Source organism: Enhydra lutris, unplaced genomic scaffold (assembly GCF_002288905.1).
Source record: "Enhydra lutris kenyoni isolate GAN:26980312 unplaced genomic scaffold, ASM228890v2 scaffoldscaffold79, whole genome shotgun sequence".
Lineage (NCBI taxonomy): Eukaryota > Metazoa > Chordata > Mammalia > Carnivora > Mustelidae > Enhydra > Enhydra lutris.
The window spans coordinates 2,826,847-2,853,158 of NW_019154163.1; the positions used below are offsets into that span (position 1 = coordinate 2,826,847).

Consider the following 26,312-nt stretch of genomic DNA (forward strand, 5'->3'; position numbering starts at 1 on the left):
CTCACCCAGCCTGTGACCAAGCGTCTCTGTCTCTGGCACACAGCCCTGCCTGGAGTCTCCAAACCCTGCAGATCTCTGCACTCTTCCAGGGGTGTCTCTCCAGATCTTGTGGGGTCCCCACTCACAGAGCTGTGGCCTTTGCCACAGATCACAGTTTAGGGTAACCCTGAGTTGAGAGCTCACTCCTCGGCTCCATCTCTGTAGCTGGCTTACCTGCTCTAATACCTGTGAGCTCAGCGACACTCAGTCACTCCCGATTCTTCCGTGATCCCGCTGGACCTGAAACCACGCTGTCCCCGCATGGGATTCACCCCGGTTTCGTCTCTGGAGCGATGTCCCTCCGTGGACCAGACTTTTAAAAGTTCTGATTTTGTGCTCCATTGCTCCGCCGCTTGCCAGGAGCCAGCTCCTCCCCCGGCGGTCTATCTTCCCATTGCTTTGGATTCACTTCTCTGCAGGTCCTACCTTTCAGAAAGTAATCGATTTTCTGTTTCTAGAATTGTTGCCCTTCTCTTCAATCTCCTGTTGGATTTGTAGGTGTTTGGAATGTTTTGATAAGCTATCTAGCTGATCTCCTGCTACCTGATGTCGTCTCAGCCTGCTACTTCTCCACCATCTTGACTCCTCCTCTGTGATCAAATAGTCTTATACTTACTTGCTGATTCTCTTTCATAATTTTGTCTTCAAACAAGTATTGAAATTTGGAGCAATGCTTTTTTGTGTGGTTGTTTTAGTAGAACATGCTCTGATGAATGGTATATTAAAAAAAAAAAAAAAACCAAAGAACTTTTTCAGGGGCATATTCAAAGTCATTATTTGTTGAACTTATTGCCTATTCTTATGGATGCTTTAGGGGAGTAAGTTTTTTAAGATTTTATTTTAATCCCAGTTACTTGATGTATAGTTTTATATTAGTTTATTTCAAGTATGCAATATATTGATTCAATACTTCCATATAATACCTGGTGCTCATCATAAGTGTGTGCCTTAATCTCTAGCACCTGTTTAACCCATCCCCCTACCTCCCCTCTAGTAACCATCAGTTTGTTCTCCCTAGTTAAGTCTCTTTCCTGATTTCCCTTGCTCTTTTTTTTCCCTTTGCTACTTTGTTTTGTTTCTTAAATTCCACATATGAGTGAATTCATATGGTATTGTATTTCTCTGACTGACTTATTTCACTTACCATAATATTTTCTAGGTAAGTCTATGTCCTCGAAAATGGCAAAATTCCATCTTTTCAGTATCTGAGTAATATTCCATTGTGTATGGATAAAGCTTTATCCGTACATAAGTCAGTGGACACATGAGCTATTTCCACAATTGGCCTTTGTGCATAATACGGTAATAAACATTGGGGTGCATGTATCCACTTTAATTAGTATTTTTGTATTCTTTAGGTAAATACCTAGTAGGTTAAATTCTGTATCCTAGGGTAATTCTATTTGTAACTTTTTGGGGACCCTCCATACTGTTTTCCACAGTGACTGCACCACTTTGCATTCCCACCAACTATGCAGGAGGGTGCCCTTTTCTCCACACCCTCGCCAAGACTTGTTGTTTCTTGTGTTGTTGATTGTAGCCATTCTAACTTGTGTGAGGTGGTATCTCATGGTAATTTTGATTATCATTTCCCCAATGATGAGTAATGTTGAGTATCTTTTCATGTGTGTGTTGGACATCTGGGTGTCTTCCTTGAAAAATTGTCTATTCATATCTTCTGCCCATTTTTTAATTGTATTATTTGTTTTTGGGTTTTGAATGTTATAACTTCTTTATATGTTTTAGATATTAACCCTTTACCAGACATGTCATTTGCAAATATATTTTCCCATTCTGTGGTTTGCCTTTTAGCTTTGTTGATTGTTTCCTTTGCTGCTCAGAAACATTTTATTTTGATGTGGTCCTAAAAGTTTATCTTTGCTTTTGTTTCCTTTGACTCAGGAAACATGTAGAAAGAAGTTGCTATACCAGTGTCAACGATGTTAGTGCCTACATTCTGTTCTAGGATTTTTATGATTTGAGGTCTTACATTTAGGTCTTTATTCCATTTGGAACTTATTTTTGGTTTTGGGTATACGAAAGTTGTCCAGTTTCATTATTTTGTTTGTTGCTGTTCAGTTTTCCCAACACCATTTGTTGAAGAGACTTTCTTTTTCCCATTGGATATTCTTTCCTCCTTTGTCAAAGATTAATTCATCATGTAGTTGTAGATGTATTTTTGGGTTTTCTGTTGATCTACATATCTGATTTTGTGCCAATACCATATAATTTTGATTACTCCAGCTTTATAATAAAAATTGAAGTCCGAAATTGTGATTCATCCAGCTTTGCTTGTATTTTGCAAGGTAGCTTTGGCTATTTGGGGGTCTTCTGTGGTTCCATAGAAATTTTACAATTCTTTGTTCCAGTTCTGTGAAGAATGCTGATAGTATTTTGATATGGATTGCATGAAATGTGTAGGCTATCTTGGGTACTGTAGACATTTTAACAATATTTGTTCTTTCAATCCCTGAACATGGAGTTTCTTTCTATTTCTTTGTCTTATCTTTAATTTCTTTCGTCAGCATTTTACAGTTTTTAGAATACAGGTCTTTAACCTCTTTGGTTAAATTTGTTCCAAGGTATCTTACTAGCTTTGCTGCAGTTGTAAATGGAATTGAGTCCTTAATTTCTCTTTCTGCTTATTCATTATTGATATATAGAAATGTAACAGATTTCTGTACATTCATTTTGTATCCTGCAATTTTACTGAATTTGTGTATCAATCCTAGCACTCTTTTAGTACAATTCTTGGGGTTTTCTATATAGAGTATCACATCAACTGCAAATAGTGGAAGTTTTAGTTCTTCCTTGCCAATTTGGATACTGTTTATTTCCTTTTGTTGTCTGATTGCTGAGGCTATAACTTCCAGTACTATATTAAATAAGAGTGGTGAGAATGGCCATCCCTGTCTTGTTCCTAACTATTAAGGAAAAACTCAGTTTTTCCCTTATAAAGACAATATTAACTGTAGGGGTTTTTTTGGTATATGGCTTTCATTATGTTGAGAGGTATGTCTCCTCTAAACCTACTTTGTTGGAGGTTTTTATCATGAATGGAGGCTTTACTTTGTTAAATGCTTTTTCTGCATCTATTGAAATGATCAGATTTATAAAGAGTTAAGATAGTAGAGTAGTAGGGGTACCCTATGTTTGCCTTGCCTCTTGAGCACAGCTAGATGAATATTGGGTCATTCCAAAAGCCCACAAAATCAGTCTGAGGACTGAGATAACAAATTGCACAACTAGAGGGAGAAAAGAGGCCACATTATGGAAGCACAGACAGACTTTAGTGAATAGCACAGTGGCGGCTGGAGCTGCATGCACGAAACCCTGTCCCCCTGAGCTCTGTAGGTCCTTTTTTTCTAAGGCAGGCTTGCCTGAGAACCAGAGCAACAGGCACCTCCCCCAGAAAACCAACACAAACCACCCTGCCCTCACCAAGTCTACTGACCATAGAATGTGACAAAACTTAAGATCTAGTGGAAATTGGATCTAATTTCTTTTAACATGCTAACCAGAGCAATCCTAGCTAAAACTCTGTGCACTGGATAAGGTCCAAACACTCCCTACTGCAGGCAAGAAGAAATGATGCAGAGGACTAACATAAGGGAAAAAGCAGCCAAAACACAGCAGCAGAATGCATACAACAGACACAGAAATATTTCCTGAAGCACCAGGTCCTGGTCAATATATGACATTTTCTTCATATAGCCATTATTCTCAGGAATAGGAAGCATAACAGGCTTTCCTAAGAGAAGACAGAGACCTAGGCAACATGCCACATTGGAGGAATTCATACCCAAAGAAGTAACAAGATCATAGTCAAGGATCTAATCAAAACAGATATAATATGCCTGAACTAGAATTTGAGACAACAATCATAAGGGTAGTAGTTGGGCTTGAGAAAACCATAGAAGACACTGGAGAGTCCTTTATTGCAGACTCAAAAACTAGTCAGGCTGAAATAAAAAATGTTATAACTGAGATATGAAACAGATTCTATGTAATGAAAAGGATGGAAGAAGAGGAACGAATAAGTGGTATAGAAGATAAAATTGTGGAAAAGAGTCAAGCTGAAAATAACAGTGAAAGGAAAATATTGGATCATCAGTGCAGACTTTGGGAACTCAGTGACTCCATAAAGCATAGAAACATTCATGTCATAGGAGTCACAGAAGAAGAAGAAGAAGAGGGGGAAATGGGCAGAAGGTGTTTTTGAGGAAATTATAACTGAATACTTCCCTAAAATGTGAAAGGAAACAAACATCCAAATCTAGGAGCCACAGAAGACTCCCATTAAAATCAACAAAAGCAGGCCAAAATGAAGACATCATAGTAAAATTTATAAAATATAGAGATAAGGAGAACATCTTCAGATCAGCAAAGGAAAAGAAATCCCTAACTTACAAATGAAGACAATCAGGCTAGCACCAGACTTATCATCAGAAACATGGCAGGCCAGAAGAGAATGACATGGTATTTTCAATGTGCTGTGGGAAAAATATACAGCCAAGAATACTTGATCCAATAAGGCCTTCATTCAGAATAGAAGGAGAAATAGTTTCCTAGACAAACAAAAACTAAAGGAGTTCATGGACACTATACTAGTCCTGTAAGAAATATTAAAAGGAACTCTTTCAGTGGGAAAGTAAGTCCAAAGGCAACAAAGATTAGACAGGAACAGAGAACATCTCCAGAAACAATGAGGTAATACAGGTGACACAATGGCACTAAATTTATGTCTATCAATAATTACTCTGAATGTAAATGGACTAAATGCTCCAATTAAAAGACACAGGGCATCAGAATGAATCAAAAAACAAGACCCATCCATGTGCTACCTACCATAGGCTCACTTTAGACCTAAAGACACATACAGACTGAAAGTGAAGGGATGGAGAACCATCTATCATGCTAATAGCCGTCAAAAAAAAAAAAAAAAAGAAAAGAAAAGCTGGAGTAAGCATACTTATATCAGACAAACTAGATTTTAAACCAAAGACTATTTAACAAGAGATGAAGAAGGGTTCTATATCATAATAAAGGGGTCTACCCAACAAAAAGACCTAATGCATATAAATATTTATGCTGCCAACTTGAGAGCATCCAAATATATAAATGAATTAATAACAAACATAAAAAACTCAGTGATAATAATACAAGTATATTATGGGACTTTAACATCCCACTTACAGCAATGGACAAATGATCTAAACAGAAAATCAACAAGGAAACAATGTCTTTGAATGGCAGGCTGGATGAGATAAACTTAACAGATTTATTCAGAACATTTCATCCTAAAGCAGCAGAATACACATTCTTTTGTGTACACATGGGGTATTCTCCAGAATATACACATACTGGGTTACAAATCAGGCCTCAAGAAATAAAAAAAGATTGAGATCATACAATGCATATTTTCTAACCACACTATGAAACATGAAGTCAACTACAAGAAAAAAAATTGGAAAGACCACATATACATGGAGGTTAAGGAATATCTTACTAAAAAACGAATGGGTTAACCATGAAATTAAAGAATAAATAAAGAAATACTGGAAACAAATGAAGATGAAAACACAATAGTCCAAAACTTTTGGGATGCAGAAAAAGCAGTCATAAGAAGGGAGTGTATACAAAACAGGCCTACCTCAAGAAGCAAGGAAATCTCAAATATACAACCTAACCTTATACCTTGAGCAGCTAGAAAAAGAACAGCAAACAAAGCCTAAAGTAGAAGTCAGAAGAAGTCTACTTCTAAAGTAGAAGAAAGTCAGAAGAAGACAGGAAAAAAATAACGATTAGAGCAGAAAATAAATAATATAGGAACAAAGAAAAACCAGTAAAACAGATCAGTGAAACTAGGAGCTGGTTCTTTAAAAGAATTAATAAAATAAGTAAAACCCTTAGCCAGAGTTATCAAAAAGAAAAGAGAAAGGACCCAAATAAGTAAAATCATGAATGAAAGAGGAGAGATCACAACTCCACAAAAAATATTTTAAAAAAATATAAGGGAGTATTGTGAAAAATTGTATGGCCCAAATTGGGAAATATAGGAGAAATGGATAAATTCCTAGAACACATTAACTATCAAAACTGAAATAAGGAACAAATAGAAAACTTGAAGAGACCAAAAACCACCAAAGAAATTGAATCAGTAATCACATATCTAACAAACAAAAGTCCAGGGCCAGATGGCTTCACAGGGAAATTCTACCAGTCATTTAAAGAAGAGTTAATACCCATTTTCCTTAAACTTTTGCAAAAATAGAAATGGAAGGGAAACTTCCAGACTCATTTTACGAGGCCAGGCTTGCCTTGATTCCAAAATCAGACAAAGACCCCACTATGGGGGCACCTGGGTGGCTAAATCGGGTAAGCACTAACTCTTAGTTTCAGTTGAAGTTGTGATCTCAGGGTTGTGAGTTTGATCCCTACTCTGGACTCCACACTCAGTGTGGAGTCAGCTTGTTCCTCTCCCTCCTCTCTTACCCCTGCTCTCTCTCTTTAAAAAAAAAAAAAAAAAAAAAGACCAAAATGGAGAAGTGGAGAAGTATAAGCCTGTATCCCTGATGAACATGGATGCAAAAATTCTCAAGAAGATGCTAGCAGATTGACTCCAAGAATACATTAAAAGAATATTCACCACAATCAAGTGGGATTTATTCCTGGGCTGCAAGGGTAATGAAATATTTGTAAATGAATCAACATGATAGCACCATATTAATAAAGAATAAGAACCATATGACCTCTCAATAGATGCAGAAAAAGCATATGACAAAGTATAGCATCCTTTCTTGAAAAAAACCCTCAACAAAGTAGGGATAGAGGGAACATACCTCAACATCATAAAAGCTTTATGTGAAAGACCCACTGCTAATACCATCAATGGGAAAAACAGTTTTTCCTTTTCAGTCAGGAAGAAGACAGGGATGGATGTCCAGTCTCTTCACCATTATTTGACATACCTGGAAGTCCTAGCCACAGGAAATAGACAAAAAAAATAATAATAATAAAAAGCATCCAACTCAGTGAGGAAGAACTAACTTTCACTATTCACAAATGTCATAATACTCTGTAGGAAGCCCAAACGACCCCACTAAAAATTCCTCGAACTGGTACATGAATTCAATAAAGTTGAAGGATACACAATCAATGTATAGAAACATGTTGTATTTCTAAACACCATAATGAAGCAGCAGAAAGAAATCAAGGAATCCATCCCATTTACCAAAAACCAAAAGATACTTATGAATAAACCTAACCACAGAATTAAGAGATCTGCACTATAAAAGCTAGAATACTTACGAAAGAAATTGAAGAGGATACAAAGGAATTGAAAAATATCCCATGCTCATGGGTTGGAAAAACTAGTATTGTTAAAATGTGTATACTACCCAAAGCAATCTATACATTTAATGCATTCCCTATCAAAATACTACCAGCATTTTTCACTGAGCAAGAAAAAACAATCCTAAAACTAGTATGGAACCACAAAAGACTCCGAATAACCAAAGGCATCTTGAAAAAGAAAAGCAAAGTTGGAGGCCTCACAATTCCAGACTTCAAGCTGTATTACAAAGCTGTAGCAATGACGACAGTATGTGACTGGCACAAAAACAGACACATAGATCAGTAGTACATAATAGAGAACCCAGAAATGAACCCACAACTAGATGGTCAACTAATCTTTGACAAAGCAGAAAGAATATCCTGTGGAAAAAAAGACAGTCACTTCAACTCATGGTGTTGGGAAAACTGGAGAGCAACATGCAAAAGAATGAAACTGGACCACCTTCGTACACCAGATATTAAACTAAAATCAAAATGGGTTAAAGACTTAAATGTGAGACAGGAATCCATCACATTCCTAGAGGAGAACAAGGGAGAAGTGTCTTTGTCATCAGCCATAGCAACTTCTTTCTAGACACGTTTCAGGAGGCAAGGGAAAGAAAAGCAAAAATGAACTATTGGGACCTCTTCAAGTTAAAAAGCTTCTTCACGGCAAAGGAAGCAATCAACAAAACTAAAAGGCAACCCACAGAATGATAGAAGATATTTGTAAATGACGTATCTGATAAAGGGTTATTATCCATAATATATAAGGAACTAACAAAAAGTGACACCCAAAAGCCAAATAATCCAGTTAAGAAATGGGCAGAACACATGAATAGACATTTTTCCAAACAAGATCTTCAGAAGTCTGACATGTGTTAAAATATTCAACATCACTCATGATCAGGGAGGTGCAAATCAAAACCACAATGAGATACCACCTCACATCTGTCAGAATGGCTAAAATTAACAACTTAAAAACAACATATGTTGGAGAGGATGTGGAGAAAGGGGAACCCTCTTGCACTGTTGGTGGGAATGGAAATTGGTATAGCCACTCTGGAAAACAGTATGGAGGTTTCTCAAAAAGTTGAAAATAGAACTACCCTAAGATTGAAGATTTCTACTAGGTATTTATCTAAAAGATACAGAATTACTGATTCAAAGGAGCACTTGTATCCCAATGTTTATAGCAGCATTATCAATAATAGCCTAATTATGAAAAGTGACCAAATGGCCTTTGATGAATGGGTAGAGAAGAAGTGGCATGTGTATGCAATGTACTATTACTCAGCCATCAAAAAGAATGATATCTGGCCATTTGCAGCAATATGGATGGAGCTAGAGTATATTATGCTAAGTGAACTAAGTCAGATAAATACAAATACTATATGGTTTCACTCATATGTGGAATTTAAGAAGCAAAGCAGATGAACATATGGGAAGGAAGACATTGAATTTAAATGTAAAAATGTGAAATCATTTTTTTTTACATTTACGTGTCTCCATACTTCCTTCCTTCCTACCTTCTTCAGTGAGGCCTCTTCTCTACCTTTAGTTTTGGAGTTTGTTCTGTCATTCTTGAGATCTATTTCTGGGATATTTAGGATGATTTGATAGTTATCTATTTGTGTTTTGGGGACCATGCAAGCCTTGGGTCATCCTACTCGGCTGCCACCTTCCTCTAAAGGGAGTAATTTTTAATTAATTTTAGGAGACTTTATAGGATGTGGGGAACTTGTATGGCTCAGTCAGTTAAGTATCTGGCTCTTGATTTTGACCCAGATCATGATCTCATTTATGAGATTGAACCCCATGTTGGGCTCTGCACTCAACGGGGAGTCTTCTTTGAGATTTTCTCTCCCTCTGCCCATTCCCCCTGCTCACGCTCTCTCTCTCTCTCTCTCTCTCATTCTCTAATAAATAAATAAATAAACAAGTCTGTACAAAAAGATCACTTTATAAAGCAACACAAGGATATGTATATTCTTTGATATTATGAGACTCCTCTCTATAGGATCATATTTATCTTGGTGGAGTCACTAAACTTATCATATGCTTATATGCTTCAAGACTAGTGTGTATTAGGTAATGACAGTTGTTCAGATATTGGAGGAGGTATATAAGTGAATTAGTGAAATACATTAATAATGTTTTTAAAGAACTCATAAAACTCATACTTTTTATAAAATCAGCTCTTAATGACAGCATTACTTTTTACTTTAAATGTTAAACCTTCAGTATTTTGCCTGGACTGGCCATACCCACAGAAATGAAAATGCTCATTGGCCAAAGTCTAACTTAAATGCCAACTTCTCCTGCTTGCCATTTGCTTACCACTCTTTCCTCCTGAGCTTTCACACCTAATTTATTTATCTCTTATGATACTTGGTATATTCTGCCTTATTTTATACTCACATGTCTGCCCATATCCTTGAGGGAAAGGATTTTATTTTGATATGTTAACCACAGCACCTAATGCCTTATACACACGTTCGATCAATATTTGTTGAGTACAGGAATAAATATATAATAAATGGTATATGAATAACATGTTTATTATTGATATTTTACCCTTATAATTATGTTTATATAATAGTATTTAAATCTTTTTAGTGTTCTACTTGTATTCTTAAGTATTAAAAATTCTGACTTAGACACTGTTGATTGGGGGTGCCTGGGTGGCTCAGTTGATTAAGTGTCTGCCTTTAGCTCAGGTCATGATCCCAGGGTTCTGGGATCAAGTCCCACATCAGGCTCCCTGCTCAGTGGGAAGTCTGCTTCTCATTCTCTCACTCCCACTGCTTGTGTTCCCTCTCTCACTATTTCTCTCTCTCTCTGGGTCAAATAAATAAACAAATAAATCTTTAAAAAATAAAAATTAAAAAAAGACACTGTTGATTAGTAGAGTATGTCAGTGTATTTTTTAAATCTCAGTATTTTTCAATGTTACATTTTTTTAAATTTTATTAACTCTACTACCACTTTAAAATTATTGAGAACAAGAAACCTTTTTTAACGAATCAGAATATGAATGCTGTCCTAAGGAGGTGAAATGTGTTAACTAAGCACTTGAATTCATTTTCTTTCCATACTATGCCGGTTCTGATGTTAATTCTTAAAAATAAAAATTCTAGTCTATTTGGAAATTACTCTATTTAGTAGCCTGTAGTTAGAATTTTATATATGTGTATATATATGTGTACCCACACACACACACACACACACATACATACACACATACAAAAAATGTGTAGGCTGACTATTAAAATGTTGATGTTTAGAATGTTAATTACAGTTTAAAATATAGTACTTTAAAATATGACCAGTGTTCTGTACAATTCGTCATTGATCCCTGTTTCTTCAGAAATTTTTGAAGCAGCTAGGGGGAAAAAGATTGTGTATACAGTGTCTATTTATATATAGTACTTAGTGCAGGGCAACACAGTTATGAGTACTGAATGAACATTATTTAATGATGACAAATACCTTTATTATACATTTTTTAAAATTATAAATATGTTTGTTTTAAACAGAAGAAGACATTTGTAAGAGTATATATTGGGATATATAGAGTTGTTAAATAAGATGCTGCTGTTTAATACCATATGTTTTTTGTTTTAGCTTATCTATTTCAGGCAAGGACATGAAGCTTATGTGAGGGCTGTAAGGAAGTCAAAAATATACAGCCTTAATTTACAAAAACAGCCATGGAATAAAATGGATCTCAGGGTAAATTTGACATATTCATAAGTGTGCAGTTGAAATAACTTTGGAATTAAGTTATTTACTTATATGTTTTTGTGTCATACATATTTCAGTGTTGATTGTGTGTCTAAGATAACATGATGTACCATACTCTGATACAATTGAGTGTTATGGGTCATATTTTATGTTTCCCGAAATTTGTATGCTACCTGTTGTCTTGATTATTTGACCTAATTACCTTCAAGCTTCAAATTATTTAGTGTATATGCCTTTCTATATTTGGAGCAAAACAGCAGTTCCCTGGTATGGATATTTTCCTCAGCAGCTTTGTACATTCTGGAAGCTCTGGAAGCTGAGTGCATGTGTGGACTACAGACATCCTTGAGGTTACAGTGACATTAAGATATTAGTAAATATAAATCCCAAGAAACTCAGAATTTTATGGTGTTTTATGGATTACCTATTTTGATATATTACCTTATAGCTACATTGTATTAAGTAAGATAGATATGTTTATTTTTAGGGGAGTTTTTTCTGACTATAAATACATATTCATTCATTCATTCATCCATGTATACATAGATACATACAAAGAAACAGACATAAGTATACATACACCATCATTTCTAGTTAGGTTTATGGGTGTTTTCTTCTTTTATTTTTCCAAGTTGGAGAAAAAGAGACTAAAGAGCAATTTTAGAGTGGTTTCCAGGTAAATGAAGGATTGTTGTATGATGATGTTTAGCTGGAAGGATACATGAAAGCAGGTATATTTATTTAAATAAAGATATAGACACTTGTAAAATATTACATTAATGTTGTAAGGTACCAAAGTATCTTATCAAGTAATCTTTACACAGTCATCTCCTGGTAGATAGTGATACCACCATCTGTTCTGAATCAGGTGAAAGCTGAGTTGTGGTTGTTTTTGTTTTTTTTTTTAAATCAAGAATGAATAAAACACGATTTTTCATTTTTTAAATTCTAACATTGTGGCTCTAGGAAATTATATGAGGCAGCATTTGTGTGGGTGCAAGAGTGTGGGTTTTGGAATATAACCTGAATTTCAATCCAGATCTGATATATATATACACATCCCCAAGTACATGACTTTAAGCAAGTCACTATACCAATGACTCTCAGTTTTGTCATCTGTTAAGTGTTACTAATAATCAGTTACAAGGATGGTTTGTAAAATAATATTGTGGGCATTAAAAAAATATAAGTCCTTTCCCCAAATGTATACATACATTTCTACCTGCCTTCTTACATACTGTATTTCTGCTGAAGGAGTAATTCTTAACTAAGAATCTTAACAGTTATCAAATGTCAGTTGCCCTAATGTAAAATACTTAACACTTGGGCTCTTAAGCAGACCATTACTGATTGTGGTTTCCTTTCTTTCATTTTTCTCCCTCTTTGTCATTCTTGTTTTTCTCCATCTCTCTCTGTTTCTCTGTACCTCTACCTCTTTCCACCCTTATCTCTTCCCCCCCCTCCTCACTCCTCCCTCCCTTCCCTACTTCCTCACTCGTTACTTGATTTTTAAGTCCCCTGGGGAGGTCTTTCAAAATATCCATGACTAAGCTTGTACCCCAGACCTACTGAATTCAATTCTATAGGAGTAGGGTTTAAGAATATGAATTTTAAAAATGTTCTTAAGGGGATTCAGTTGCTTATCCTTGGTTTAGAGCCCTGCATTATGCTACAGCCTGCTGTTAAGTATTAAAGGTCAAGAACCATCTCTTATTGTCTTTAGCACTTTAGTGGAATGCTTAGTATTTGGTGGATATTCAGATAATTTTTAATTGTTTGAAAAATAGTGAAATAATATGCAAATGTCAGGCAATTATTTATATTGAAAATAATAATTTATTGGTATTCTCATGAATAGGAACAAGAATTTGTTAAGATTGTAGGAATCAAATATGAGGTTGGACCACCTACACTATGTTGCTTGAAGCTTGCATTTCTGGACCCCATTTCAGGCAAAATGACTGGAGAATCTTTTTCCATTAAGTGAGTAGCTATCTCTGTGTCTGTGTGTCTGTGTGTTTTAATCCCTATCATGTATTCTGTGGAGTACAGGGCTTAATGGGAGAGAAAATACTATAGCACTATAGGCTTTAAATTTTTAAAGACCTGATGTGCACTGGGTGTATATGCAACTAATGAATCATTGAACACTACATCAAAAACTAATGATGTACTATATGTTGGCTAATTGAATTTAAATTTTAAAAATAAATAAATAAAAACCAGGGTTTAATGTTTAATTTCTGGTTTGTTTCTCCGCATAACAGTGTGTGCGTGTGTGTATGTGTGTGTGTGTGTAGATATAATAACTTGCATGTGTATGCATGCATGTGTATAGCTAATATATATGTAATGTAGTGTGTGTGTGTGTGTATACAGTTAACTCTTGAACAATGTAAGGGGTTATGGGAACTGACTCCCACACAGTTGAAAATCTGCATATATATATAGCTTTTGATTCCCCATAACTTAGTACCTGCTATTGAGCAGAAGCCTTACTGACAACAAAAACTTTTGACTAATATGTATTATATTTAGTATTCTTACAATAAAGTAAGCTAGAGAAAATGAAACATTGTTAAGAAAATCATAAGGGATGGGATGCCTGGGTGGTTCAGTCAATTAAGCATCTGCTTTCGGCTCAGGTCATGATCCCAGTGGGATCCAGTCCCACACTGGGCTCCCTGCTCAACAGGGAACCTGCTTCTGCCTGCTCTGCCTGCTCTACCTGCTGCTTTCCCTGCTTGTGCTCTATCTCTGACAAATGAAAAAAAAAATCTAAAAAAAAGAGAAAAAGAAGAAAATCATAAGGGAGAGAAAATATATTTACAGTACTATATTTATTGAAAAAAATCTGCATATGGACCTGCACAGTTCAAACCCATATTGTTCAAGGGTCAATTGGAGATTATATATATATATAAATAAAATATATGAGTGTGGTTGAGACATGGTAGTTTCTTTTATTTCTGTTAATAATAATAGGAATAGCTAATCAGTGGCTCATTTCTTAAAGTTTGAAATCTAAGGAGTTGAAAGAACATCAATTCATACCTTTCTTAAAGAGGTCTTAATATATAATACCTTATATTAAGCTTTAAGGATCTTCATTGGTGTCTTTATGTTTTTGAAGTGATATCGTAGTAGGTGGGGGACTCCCAAACAAATAAAAGCAGATGGAGTTTAATTAAAGCCATTTGCAGAAACCTTGAGGCTTTCAACAGTTTTTAAATGGCTCCACATTAAACATATATCTCTGGATATTTAGTGACATATGGTGCTCTATTTGTATATTGATTCATATGTGCTTTATTTCTTGTATAGGTATCATGACATGCCAGATGTCATTGACTTCCTTGTACTACATCAGTTTTATAATGAAGCCAAAGAAAGGAACTGGCAGATAGGTAAGTATAAAATTCTTACTTAATAACCATTAAGTTTGAAATAAAGTAACTTTTAACTCCAATTTAATAGACATAAACTAGTTTAACATGTAATTGGTAAAGCTCTTAGCCAAATTAGATCAAATTAAATTTTTCTTCTCAGTTATGTTTAGGTGATTTTATGTACATCCTATGTGGCATATAGCCTCTAAACTCTCTGCAAATATCTAATCTGTTAGAATACAAATGTGAATTAAAAAGAAAATCATCAAATGTCAGTTGCCCTAGTATAAAATACTTAACACTTGGGCTCTTAAGCAGACCATTACTGATTGTGATTTTCTTTCTTTCTTTTTCTCCCTCTGTCTGTCACTCTTTCTCTGTCTTTCTCTGTTTCTCTCTGTACCTATACCTCTTCCTACCCCTTTCCTTTTCCTCTCCCCCTCCTTCACTCCTCTCCCCCTTCCTTACCTCCTCACTAGCTATTTGATCTTGGGCAAGTTTTTAATCTCTCTTTGTCCCACTTCCATTATCTTTATAGTGGGAATCATCAAAACACACCTACCTATAAGGTTGATAGGAGCAATAAATGAGTTGACATATAAGAAACACTTAAAATGGTACCGAAGTACTTAAAATTTATACTATGTAATTGTTTGCTATTAGTACTTTTAAATTCTCCTTTTTTATATGGGAGAAAATTTTTGTTCACAGTGGTTTGGTTTTATAATCCTTATCCCTTTAGAAAATTAGTATGAAGATATTTTTAAAGGCAAAAAGCTGAGGGGCACCTTGTTGGCTCAGTGGGTTAAAGCCTCTGCCTTCGGCTCAGGGTTCTGGGATCGAGCCCCGCATCAGGCTCTCTGCCCAGCAGGGAGCCTGCTTCCCTTCCTCTCTCTCTCTGCCTGCCTCTTGGCCTACTTGAGATCTCTGTCTGTCAAATAAATAAATAAAATCTAAAAAAAAAAAAAGGCAAAAAGCTGAAACAATAAGGAAAAGAAACAACTATAGTGACATGTATAGTACAAGAAAAAGTATGCTTAATGATGATCCTAAATAATTAATAAAAAATTATACTTGGTAGCTTTTATATAAGAAGACATGGACATGTTTGATTTATCTCAGAAAGATTACTAGTACTTAGAAATCAAAATCCTTAATGAAGGTAAAGTATAAAATTTACTTATCTGGAAAACTCAGGTTGAAACCTCTAGTAATGCTGCTTCTGTGTCCAACACAAAGTAGCAATTTAGAATGTGAACAAAGCGATTTTTCTCAAAAACATCCTTTTAAGAATTTCTAAAAACATTGTAGGTGATAGATTCCGCAGTATAATAGATGACGCCTGGTGGTTTGGGACTGTGGAGAGTCAGCAGCCTTTTCAACCAGAGTATCCTGATAGTTCTTTCCAGTGTTACAGTGTTCAGTAAGTACAGTTATGGTATTTTATGCCTGATATAATACTGTAGTACTATATGGACTTTCTGTAAACCCTATTAGGAATAACACCTTGTTAATTTGACTTATCTTTATCTGACCTGTAAAGAAGTAATCATAGTACCTGTAAGGAAAGAATTTTATGATAAACCTCTTGGTCCAATATACATGCTAAAACAAAGCAGGAACTGAAGACTTATTTCTACCTCCCTTATGCCTGTATTTTCTTTTAAATATTTCTGTTTTAAACAAGAATTACAAATATTATTTCAGGAAGAATACTAAAATTAATTCAATGTTTAAAGTAATTGTTATAGCTGGAATATAGCAATAAATATTAGTACCCAGTCTTTTATTTAATGGTATGAATTCTAGGCAGAGGTATCATATTTGGGTGTACTATTTGTCTACAACATTTACTTTAGTTCTTCATTAAATCCCATCACTGTAAGATTCCTAATAATGAAGCTTTCTTCTCAAGAATGATAAAGGTTTATTCTGTGAAGATTGACTTTTAATCTCCATATTGCTGATGAAAAGGGAATCATAAAACTTTGGAGATACTGTAATACTTAGTCTGTTAGGATAAAGTAGATTATCCTACAGAAAGAATTGATCTATCAAATTGACTTTTTTAACCTGAAAGACATTTTCCAAAAAGATCTTTTCATTCTGTATCCTGGCTTAATATTGAATATATGCTCGATTGGAATTTTTTTTAAAAAGCCAGGTAAAACTAAATGTAAGCTTACTGCTCTTTGTATTTCCTATTGGTGGACTATTCTCTATTTTTTTTGTTTTCTCTATTAAAGGTTTATTACTATCTTTATGTAAGTGAAATTATACTTTAAGGAAAATTGTATTGCCCTTTTCAGAATTTTACCCCAAGAAGTCATGCAAATTATGCTAGTATATGAAAGTGTCATGTGAATTTCATTAGTATCTTATTATTTTTTAATAGCTGGGACAATAATGAGAGAGAAAAGATGAGCCCCTGGGATATGGAGCCAATTCCAGAAGGAAGTAAATATGCTTTTAAAAATGAATTATAATTCTTCTAAAACATATCAATAGCATAATATTGGAAACTAATGATTCCTGATTTTTCATCTTACATAGCTGCCTTTCCAGATGAAGTTGGTGCTGGTGTTCCTGTGTCCCAGGAGGAACTGACTGCTTTGCTATACAAACCCCAGGAAGGAGAATGGGGGGCTCATTCCAGAGATGAGGAATGTGAACGGGTTATTCAGGGCATCAACCACCTTCTTTCCCTGGGTATGGTGGCTGTGAAAGGATATTAGGAAGAAACAAGGAAAACCAGCAAAATTTTAAGTTCTACAAGAAGAAATACATTTTTTCACTGTACACTTTTAACTTAAGAGGCACTTTTAATCAAGTGTTTCTAGCTTAACATTAATATTTTGATATGTTTGGCCAATGTAATGACTGATAAATGTATTCTATTCTCTGGGGGCTTACAGTAGTAAAAATAGGCATGTAATTATCTTTTACTTTCTTGAATCACTTTGGCTCTCCAAGTATTTCCTGAGCCTGACCTTGGATGAGTTTTTTGGTAGATAGTAGATGAATAATATATTTTACTCACATGCCTAAGCTATATTATCTAAAATGTATCACTTGAGCTATTTGGGATTTATCTAGAAAACATACCAGTTTGAAATTAAAACCAGTTCTCCTTTAATTAGTCTGATTTCACCTGATTTGAACCAGTGTGTCATTCATGATTCATAGATATTATGTCCAAATAAAGAGAATGACATTTTAACAATATTCATCTAATATTTGCATAATTGAATCATTATCATTTTAGTAATGTAGTATATTGCCCTCTCTTCTTACTTATATATGATTTTTTTGTTTGTTAATATGAAATATTAATGTCTTTTACAACTACCTTTTCTTATTTTTGTAATATTCTAGATTTTGCCAGCCCTTTTGCTGTTCCAGTGGATCTCAGTGCCTATCCCTTGTATTGTACTGTAGTTGCTTATCCAACTGACCTCAACACCATTAGGCGGAGACTTGAAAATCGCTTTTACAGGTTTGTTTAGTTTTATTATTTACTATAAAGTTCGTAGCTTCACATCTTTTGTTTTCCTTTTTGTATGATGATACAGTGAGATCTGTATTTTAGTAGTGTAAAATAATCATTCAATATACCCACTCCAAAATTTCTTCTAAAAATTGGGAACACTCATTTCCCTTTATTCAGTAGATTCTCAGTCTTCCAGAGTAAGAAGGAGTATGGAATAAAGGACAGGAATGAAATTTTGAGTAGCACAAATCACATGTGAAACAAAAACTACAGTTAACTTTAGTTTAATTAGAGGCAAATTAAATAATTTGTGGATTCATCATAATTAAGGTGCTACAGAAACTTGGAGCATGATTAAATCCCCTGTTGAGGAATTAGGTAGCAGCTAGATTTAATTAACAGCCCCAAAATATGTTTAGATAAAGAGCCAAGTAATTTTTTTGTTGGTTTCATTTGGGAGTGGAGTAATTTTGAGAGAGCGGTAGAGGGCAGCTTTTGGTACCTCTCTCACCCCAAAGTCTACTATATCCTAACCATAGTTATTCATCCCAACATGAACTGGTTATAAATATAACCAGTTAGGTGTATTTTATAACATTACCTGTAATTTTCATTTAATAAAACATATCATAAAAGTAACTGGATAAAAATCTTTTTCTAAAACCTGGTTTCTTTTTTCCATGATGTTCTCATTTCTTCCCTTGAAAACTAAACATTCTTTGGACTTTATCAAAACACTGTTTCTTTGTGTTTATACTTAAATGGTTAAATCACTATTTCCCCATAATGTCCTGGGTCAGTTCTTTTTAATGTGAAGTCCAATGATTCTTAATGCTTACCTGTGCTCAAATACTCTAACTATATACCTTTATTAGTGAGCATCCATTATACACATGTATTAAGTCACATGCAGATAGTAGAACACCTTTGACATACCATGATTGAGTGCCTAGTTGTTCTATGTTGTATATTCTTAGAATAGACTCTAAATGTATCAACCAAGAGTAACAGGATATGTTTTTCTTTCATAGGAGAATATCAGCATTAATGTGGGAGGTGCGCTACATTGAGCATAATGCCAGGACTTTCAATGAACCAGACAGTCCTATAGTTAAAGCAGCCAAAATTGTAACTGATGTCTTACTTCGATTTATTGGGTAAGTAGCAGCTTTATCTTCCACAAGAGCTGATTTCTGATTTTAAAAAATATATATTGAAGTGTTTGACTTTCTTATTTCTTAGGGATCAGAGCTGTACTGATATACTGGATACTTATAATAAAATTAAAGCAGAAGAACTAAACAGTACTGATGCAGAGGAGGTGAGAATCAGAGTGTGATTAATAGGCATGAATTCCTTTTCTGTTTTTTGAAGTACAGTAAGTATTGTGTGTGTTATAACTGGCTCTAAGCACTGAAGCTGATTTCTAAAAGCTGGCTGAGCACCTGCATCTTTTTATATAAAACTCTTTAACCTGTATTTAGATGGTATATATTAGAAATGTAGTGGTGCTACAATTTTAGTCAGAGACAGGTTGCCAGTTATCATGTTTGACTCAGTGGGTTTCAGTGATGAGAAATCAATAATTCATTTTCCAGTCTTAAAAACAAGACAAAGCACTAAATATTTTAAGAGAATTATTAGTTTTTAGAAATTTTAATAGGGATTCATTTTCTATGCAATATGTGCAATATATTAAAGTATTTTAAAGTTTTAGTTTCAAAGTACATTTTTAGTAGTTTCATGGAATTGCTATTTAATTTCCTTTTTGGAAATTTGCAAGCATAAGCCAGTTTTCCTTAATGAAATTAAATTCATATTATCAGCAGATCTTCACATATCTGGTTTCCCCACCTAGCCATATTCCCAGTTTACATAAAACCATTTTTGACTGAAAGCTATGATAGAAGGAGAAACCAAGAAGAGGATGAAACAATAATGGAATGTGATAGTTCAAATATCTTTAGTGGAAAACAATTTGCCCCAAGGATGAGTGACTCAGACATGCTAGATTTTATTGAAATGGCTATTGTATAGAGATAATTACATGTTTATGTTATCTCTACTGTTATTATCTAGAACAGTAAGTCCCCAATGTTTTTTTTCTCTATTTTTTGAAGTATAATTGATGTAACATACTAGTTTCAGAGGTATAACGAATGATTCTATATTTGCATATACTCAGAAGAATCACCAAAATGTGACTAGTCACCATACATAGTTACAGTTTTTCTCATGTGATAATAACTTTGAAAATTTACTTTCTTAGCCACTTTCATATATTCAGGCTAGTATTATTAAGCTATAGCCATTATGTTGTACATTATATCCCCAAGACTCATTTATTTTGTAACTGAGGCATGTACCTTTTTACCAACTACATGTGTTTTGCCCCCCAGCCTCACTCTAGTCCTCCCCATCTCAGGCAACTACAATCTGTTTTGTGTTTCTGTAAATTTTTTTTTGGTTCCACATACAAATGAGATTATAGATGCATTTCTCTTATTTCACTAAGCATAATGTTCTCAAGGTCCATCTATTTTTGTTCCAAATGGAAAGTTCCTTTTTTATGGCTGAATAATATTCCATTAGGTATATATTACTATTTTTTTGTTTATCCATTTATTCATTAATGCACAATTAAACATTGTTTCCATGTGTTGGCTATTGTAAATAATCCTGCAGTGAATATGAGAATACATATATCTTTTAGAGTTAGTGTTCTCATTTTCTTTGGAAAGGCCAGGAGTGGAGTTCCTAGATCATAAGGTAGTTTTTTCTTTTTTTAAATTTTTTGAGGAACCTCCATACCGTTTTCTGTAGGTTACACCAATTTACATTTCCACTGAAAGTGCACAAGTATTCCCTTTCTCCAAATCCTTATCAACACTTGTTATTTCTTGTTTTTGTTTTTTTGATAACAGCCATTCTAACAAGTGTGAGGTGATATCTCATTGTGGTTTTGATTTGCATTTCCCTGATGGTTATTGATGTTGAACGTCTTTTCATTTACTGGTCAGTCATCTATATCTTCTTTGGAAAATGTCTATTTAGATTCTCTGCTCATTTTATTTGTTTTTGTTTATTTGTTTTTTATTTCTTTTGAGTATAGTTGACACACAATGTTACATTAGTTTCAGGTGTACAACATAGTCATTCAACTTCTTTACATGTTACGCAATGCTCACCACAAGTGGAGCTTCCATTTATCATCATACAATGCTATTATAGTATTATTGACTGTATTCGCTATGCTGTACCTTTTATTCCTGTCATTTATTCATTCCATAACTGGAAGTCTGTATCTCCCCCTCCCCTTCACCCATTTCGCTCATCAACTCCATCCCCTTCCCTCCTACAATCATCAGTTTGTTCTCTGTCCTAATGTTGTTTTTCACTCTTCCCTAAAAATGTATCTGGCTATATAACATTGTATAATCAGAGTTAAATGTTATTGATATAATAAGGAAAACTGAGATATTCCAATTAGATATTATCCTTCTGAAACTAGTGAAAAGTTTGTCATTCTTACTTCTGATAATTTCTCTGACCTTTCATATAAATGTATTTTGACTCGGGATTTGATGTAGCAAGAATTAATCCTCAGAGTAGCACTATTTATGTTAGTTAGAATGGAAAATTAAAAGCAAAATGTAATTCAACAACTTTCTTTTTTATCTTGGTGAGAACATTTAAGTTCTACTCTCTTGGCAACTTTCAATTATCCAATACAGTGTTATCAGTCATGGTCACCGTGTTTTACATGAGAGCCTTAGATCCTCAGACCTTACTTATTTTGCTGAAAATTTAGTTTTACCAGTCTCTCCTTCTTTCTCTCATCATTTAGCCCCTGGCTACCACTTTTCTATTCTCTCTTTCTATGAGTTTGACTTTTTTTTTTTAAAGATTCATCTGTAAGTGATACCATGCAGTATTTGTTTTTTTCTGGCTTATTTCACTTAGCATAATGCCCTTTCGGTCCACCCACATTGTCACAAATGGCAGGATTACTTTTTTTCTCAAGACAGAATGGTATTCTATTGTGTATATATCACATCTTCTTTATCCATCCATTTGTTGAGCACACTTAGGTTGTTTCCATATCTTGGCTATTGTGGATATTGCTGCAGTGAATATGTAAGTACAGCTTTTTCTCTTTGATATCCTGTTTTCATTGCCTTTGGATAAATACTCAAAAGTAGGATTGCAGGATCATATGATAGTTCTATCTTTACTTTTATGTGGAATCTCCATACTGTTTTGTATAATGGGTATACCAGTTTACATTCCCAACAACAGTGCTCAAGGGTTCCTTTTTCTCCATATCTTTATGAATACTTATTCTTGTCTTCTTGATGATAGCCATTTTAAAGAATGTATTTATTTGACAGACAGAGATCACAAGTAGGCAGAGAAGCAGGCAGAGAGAGAGGAGGAAGCAGGCTTCCTGCTGAGCAGAGAGCCCGATGCAGGGCTCGATCCCAGGACCCTGGGATCATGACCTGAGCCGAAGGCAGAGGCTTTAACCCACTGAGCCACCCAGGCACCCCGATGATAGCCATTTTAATAGGTGTGAAGTGATATTTCATTGTGATTTTGATTTGCATTTCCTTGATGATTAGTGACATTGAATAATAAAATAATAAATAATAAAAAAATAAATAAAAATAATAAAAATGACATTTTCATATGCTTGTTGACCATTTGGATGTCTTCTTTGTAAAAATGTCTATTCAATTCTAATGCACATTTTTTTTTTTAAGAGTATTTATTTATTTATTTATTTGAGAGAGAGTGAAAACATGCAAGCAAGAGAACACAAGCTGAGGGAGGAGCAGAGGGAGTGGGAGAAGCAGACTACCCATTGAGCAGGGAGCCCAATGTGGGGCTCGATCTCAGGACCCTAAGATCAGGACCCGAGCTGAAGGCAGCTGCTTAACCAACGGAGCCACCCAGGGGACCCTGATGCCCATTTTTAAATTGGATCTTATTTTTATTATTGAATTATATGAAATTATTATATGTTTTGACTATTAAACCCTTATCAGATATAAGATTTGCAAATACCTTCTCCCATTCTGTTGGTTCCCTTTTCATTTGTCAATGGTTTCCTTTGCTGGGCAGAAGCTTTGTAGTTTGAAATTGTTTACTTCTGCTTTTGTTGTTGTTTGTTGCTTTTGGATTTTGTCTAATCCAAAAATATTCATTGCCAGGACCAATGTCAATGCACTCAGGCCATGTGTTGTTGTTTTTTTTGTTTTTTTGTCGTTCCCCCCCCCCAACTAGGGGTTTTAAAAGTTTCATGTCTTACACTCAAGTCCTTAAGCCATTTTGAGTTGAGTTTAATGTTTGGTATAAGATAAGATATGGGTCAAGTTTCATTCTTTTTTTTTTTTTTTTAATTTTTTCAGTGTTCCAAGATTCATTGTTTATGCACCACACCCAGTGCTCCATGCAATACTTGCCCTCCATAATACCTACCACAAGGCTAACCCCAACCCCCAATCCCCTCCCCTCCAAACCCCTTAGTTTGTTTCTCAGATTCCACAGTCTTTCATAGTTCCTCACCTCCTCCTATTTCCCCCAACTCACTTCTCCTCTCGTTCAACATATGTCCTCCCTGTTATTCCTTATGCTCCACAAGTGGGTGAAACCATATGATAATTGATTCTCTCTGCTTGACTTATTTGACTTAGCATAATCTCCTCCAGTCCTATCCATGTTCATGCAAAAGTTGGGTATTCATCCTTTTTGATGGAGGCATAATACTCCATTGTATATATAGACCATATCTTCTTTATCCATTTATCTGTTGAAGGACATCATGCTCTTTCCACAGTTTGGCACCTGGGGCCATTGCTGCTTTGAACATTGGGGTACAGATGGCCCTTCTTTTCTGCATCTGTATCTTGAAGTAGTGTAATTGTAGGGTCATAGAGTAGCTCTATTTTTAATTTCTTAAGGTATCTTCCCACTGTTTTCCAAAGCGGCTGCACCAACTTGCATTCCCACCAACAGTGTAACAGGGTTCCCCTTTCTCCACATCCTCTCCAACACTTATTGTTTACTGTCTTGTTGATTTTGGCCATTCTGACTGGTGTAAGGTGGTATCTCAATGTGGTTTTGATATAAATTTCCCTCATGGCTAAAGATGATGAACATTTTTCATGTGTCTGTTAGCCATTTGTATGTCTTCCTTGTATGTATATATGAAGAAGTGTCTCTTCATGTCTTCTGCCCATTTGTTGATGTGATTATCTGTTTTTTGCGTGTTGAGTTTGAGGAGTTCTTTATAAATCTTGGATAATAGCCCTTTGTCTATAGTGTCATTTGTGAATATCTTCTCCCATTCTGTGGGTTGCCTCTTTGTTTTGTTGACTGTTTCCTTTGCTGTGCAGAAGCTTTTGATCTTGATGAAGTCCCAAAAGTTCATTTTCACTTTTGTTTCCTTTGACTTTGGAGACATGTCTTGAAAGAAGTTGCTGTGGCTAATGTTGAAGAAGTTACTGCCTACGTTCTCCTCTAAGCTTTTGACAGATTACTGTCTCATATTGAGGTCTTTTATCCATTTCGAATTTATCTTTGTATGGTGAAAGAGAATGGTCAAGTTTCATTCTTCTATATAGCTGTCCAATTTGCCCCATGCCATTTATTGAAGACACTGTCTTTTTTTCCACTGAATATTTTTTCCTGCTTTGTCAAAATTAGTTGACCATAGAGGTGCGGGTCCATATCTGGGCTCTCTACTCTGTTCCACTGATCTATGTGTCTGTTTTTGTGCCAGTACCATGCTGTCTTGGTGATTACAAAAGCTTTGTAGTAAAGCCTGAAATCAGGGAATGTGATGCCCCCAGTTTTGTTTTCTTTTTCAATATTTCCTTAGCAATTTGGGGTCTCCTCTGGTTCCATACAAATTTTAGGATTGTTTCTTCCAGCATTTTGAAGAATGCCAGTGGAATTTCGATTGGGATGGCATTGAAAGTATAGATTGCTCTAGGCAGTATAGATATTTTAACAATATTCTTCTGATCCATGAGCATGGATGGTCTTCCATCTTTCTATGTCTTCCTCAATTTCATTTATGAGTGTTCTATAGTTTTTTGAGTACAGATCCTTTACCTTTTTAATTAGTTTTATTCCCAGGTATCTTAGGGTTATTGGTGCTATAGTAAATGGAACTGATTCTCTAATTTCCCTTTCTGTATTTTCACTGTTAGTGTGTAAGAAAGCAACTGATTTCTGAGTACATTGGTTTTGTATCTTGCCACATTACTGAATTGCTGTATGAGTTTTAGTAATTTGGGTGTGGAGTCTTTTGGATTTTCCATATAAAGTATCATGTCAAGTGCAAAGAGAGAGAGGTTGACTTCTTCTTTGCTAATTTGAATACCTTGTATTTCTTTTTGTTGTCTGATTGCTTTTGCTAGGACTTCTAGTTCTATATTGAACAATAGTGATGAGAGTGGGCATCCCTGTGTTCCTGATCTAAAAGGAAAGGCTGTCAGCTTTTCTCCATTGAGAATGATATTCGCTATGGGTTTTTCATAGATAGATTTTATGAAGTTGAGGAATGTTCCCTCTATCCCTATACTTTGAAGTGTTTTTATCGCGAACAGATTCTGTATTTTGTCAAATACTTTTTTCTGCATCCATTGAGAGGACCATGTGGTTCTTCTCTCTTCTCTTACTGATTTGTTCTATCACATTAATTTGCGAATGTTGAACCACCCTTGCATCCCAGGAATAAATCCCACCTGGTCATGGTGGATAATCTTTATAATGTACTGTTGGATCCTATTAGCTAGGATCTTGCTGAGAATATAGGCATTCATATTCATCCGGGATATTGGTCTGAAATTCTCTTTTTTTGTGTGTATTTTATTTATTTATTTTAATTTTTAAATTAATATATAATATATTATTAGCCCCAGCGTTACTGGTCTGTGAATTGCCAGGTTTACACACTTTACAGCATTCACCATAGCACATACTCTCCCTGATGTCCATAACCCCACCACCCTCACTCTTCCCCCCTCGCCCCGGTAACCCTCAGTTAGTTTTGTGAGATTAAGAGTCTCTTATGGTTTGTCTCCCTCCCGATCTCTTGTTTCATTTATTCTTTTCCAACCCCCCAAATCTCCCATGTTGCATCTCTACTTCCTCATATCAGGAAGATCATATGATAGTTGTCTTTCTCCGATCGACATATTTCACTAAGCGTAATGCCCTCTACTTCCATCCACGTCGTCGCAAATAGCAAGATTTCATTTCTTTTGATGGCTGCATAGTATTCCATTGTGTATATATACCAC

At 35.0% G+C, this 26,312-nt stretch overlaps 1 protein-coding gene across 3 annotated transcripts in view; it reads left to right on the forward strand.

Annotated features, from left to right (window-relative positions):
* The window catches only part of LOC111160923 (bromodomain and WD repeat domain containing 3), a 229,435-nt gene that overhangs the window by 167,254 nt on the left and 35,869 nt on the right, over window positions 1-26,312 (forward strand). For all 3 annotated transcript variants that reach the window (XM_022524309.1, XM_022524311.1, XM_022524310.1), the window contains 9 exons: window positions 11,002-11,109; window positions 12,980-13,104; window positions 14,446-14,528; window positions 15,822-15,933; window positions 16,906-16,967; window positions 17,064-17,219; window positions 17,886-18,006; window positions 19,032-19,157; window positions 19,243-19,321. In XM_022524309.1, the coding sequence (XP_022380017.1) occupies window positions 11,002-11,109; window positions 12,980-13,104; window positions 14,446-14,528; window positions 15,822-15,933; window positions 16,906-16,967; window positions 17,064-17,219; window positions 17,886-18,006; window positions 19,032-19,157; window positions 19,243-19,321 (972 nt within the window). The remainder of the gene's footprint in view (window positions 1-11,001; window positions 11,110-12,979; window positions 13,105-14,445; window positions 14,529-15,821; window positions 15,934-16,905; window positions 16,968-17,063; window positions 17,220-17,885; window positions 18,007-19,031; window positions 19,158-19,242; window positions 19,322-26,312) is intronic.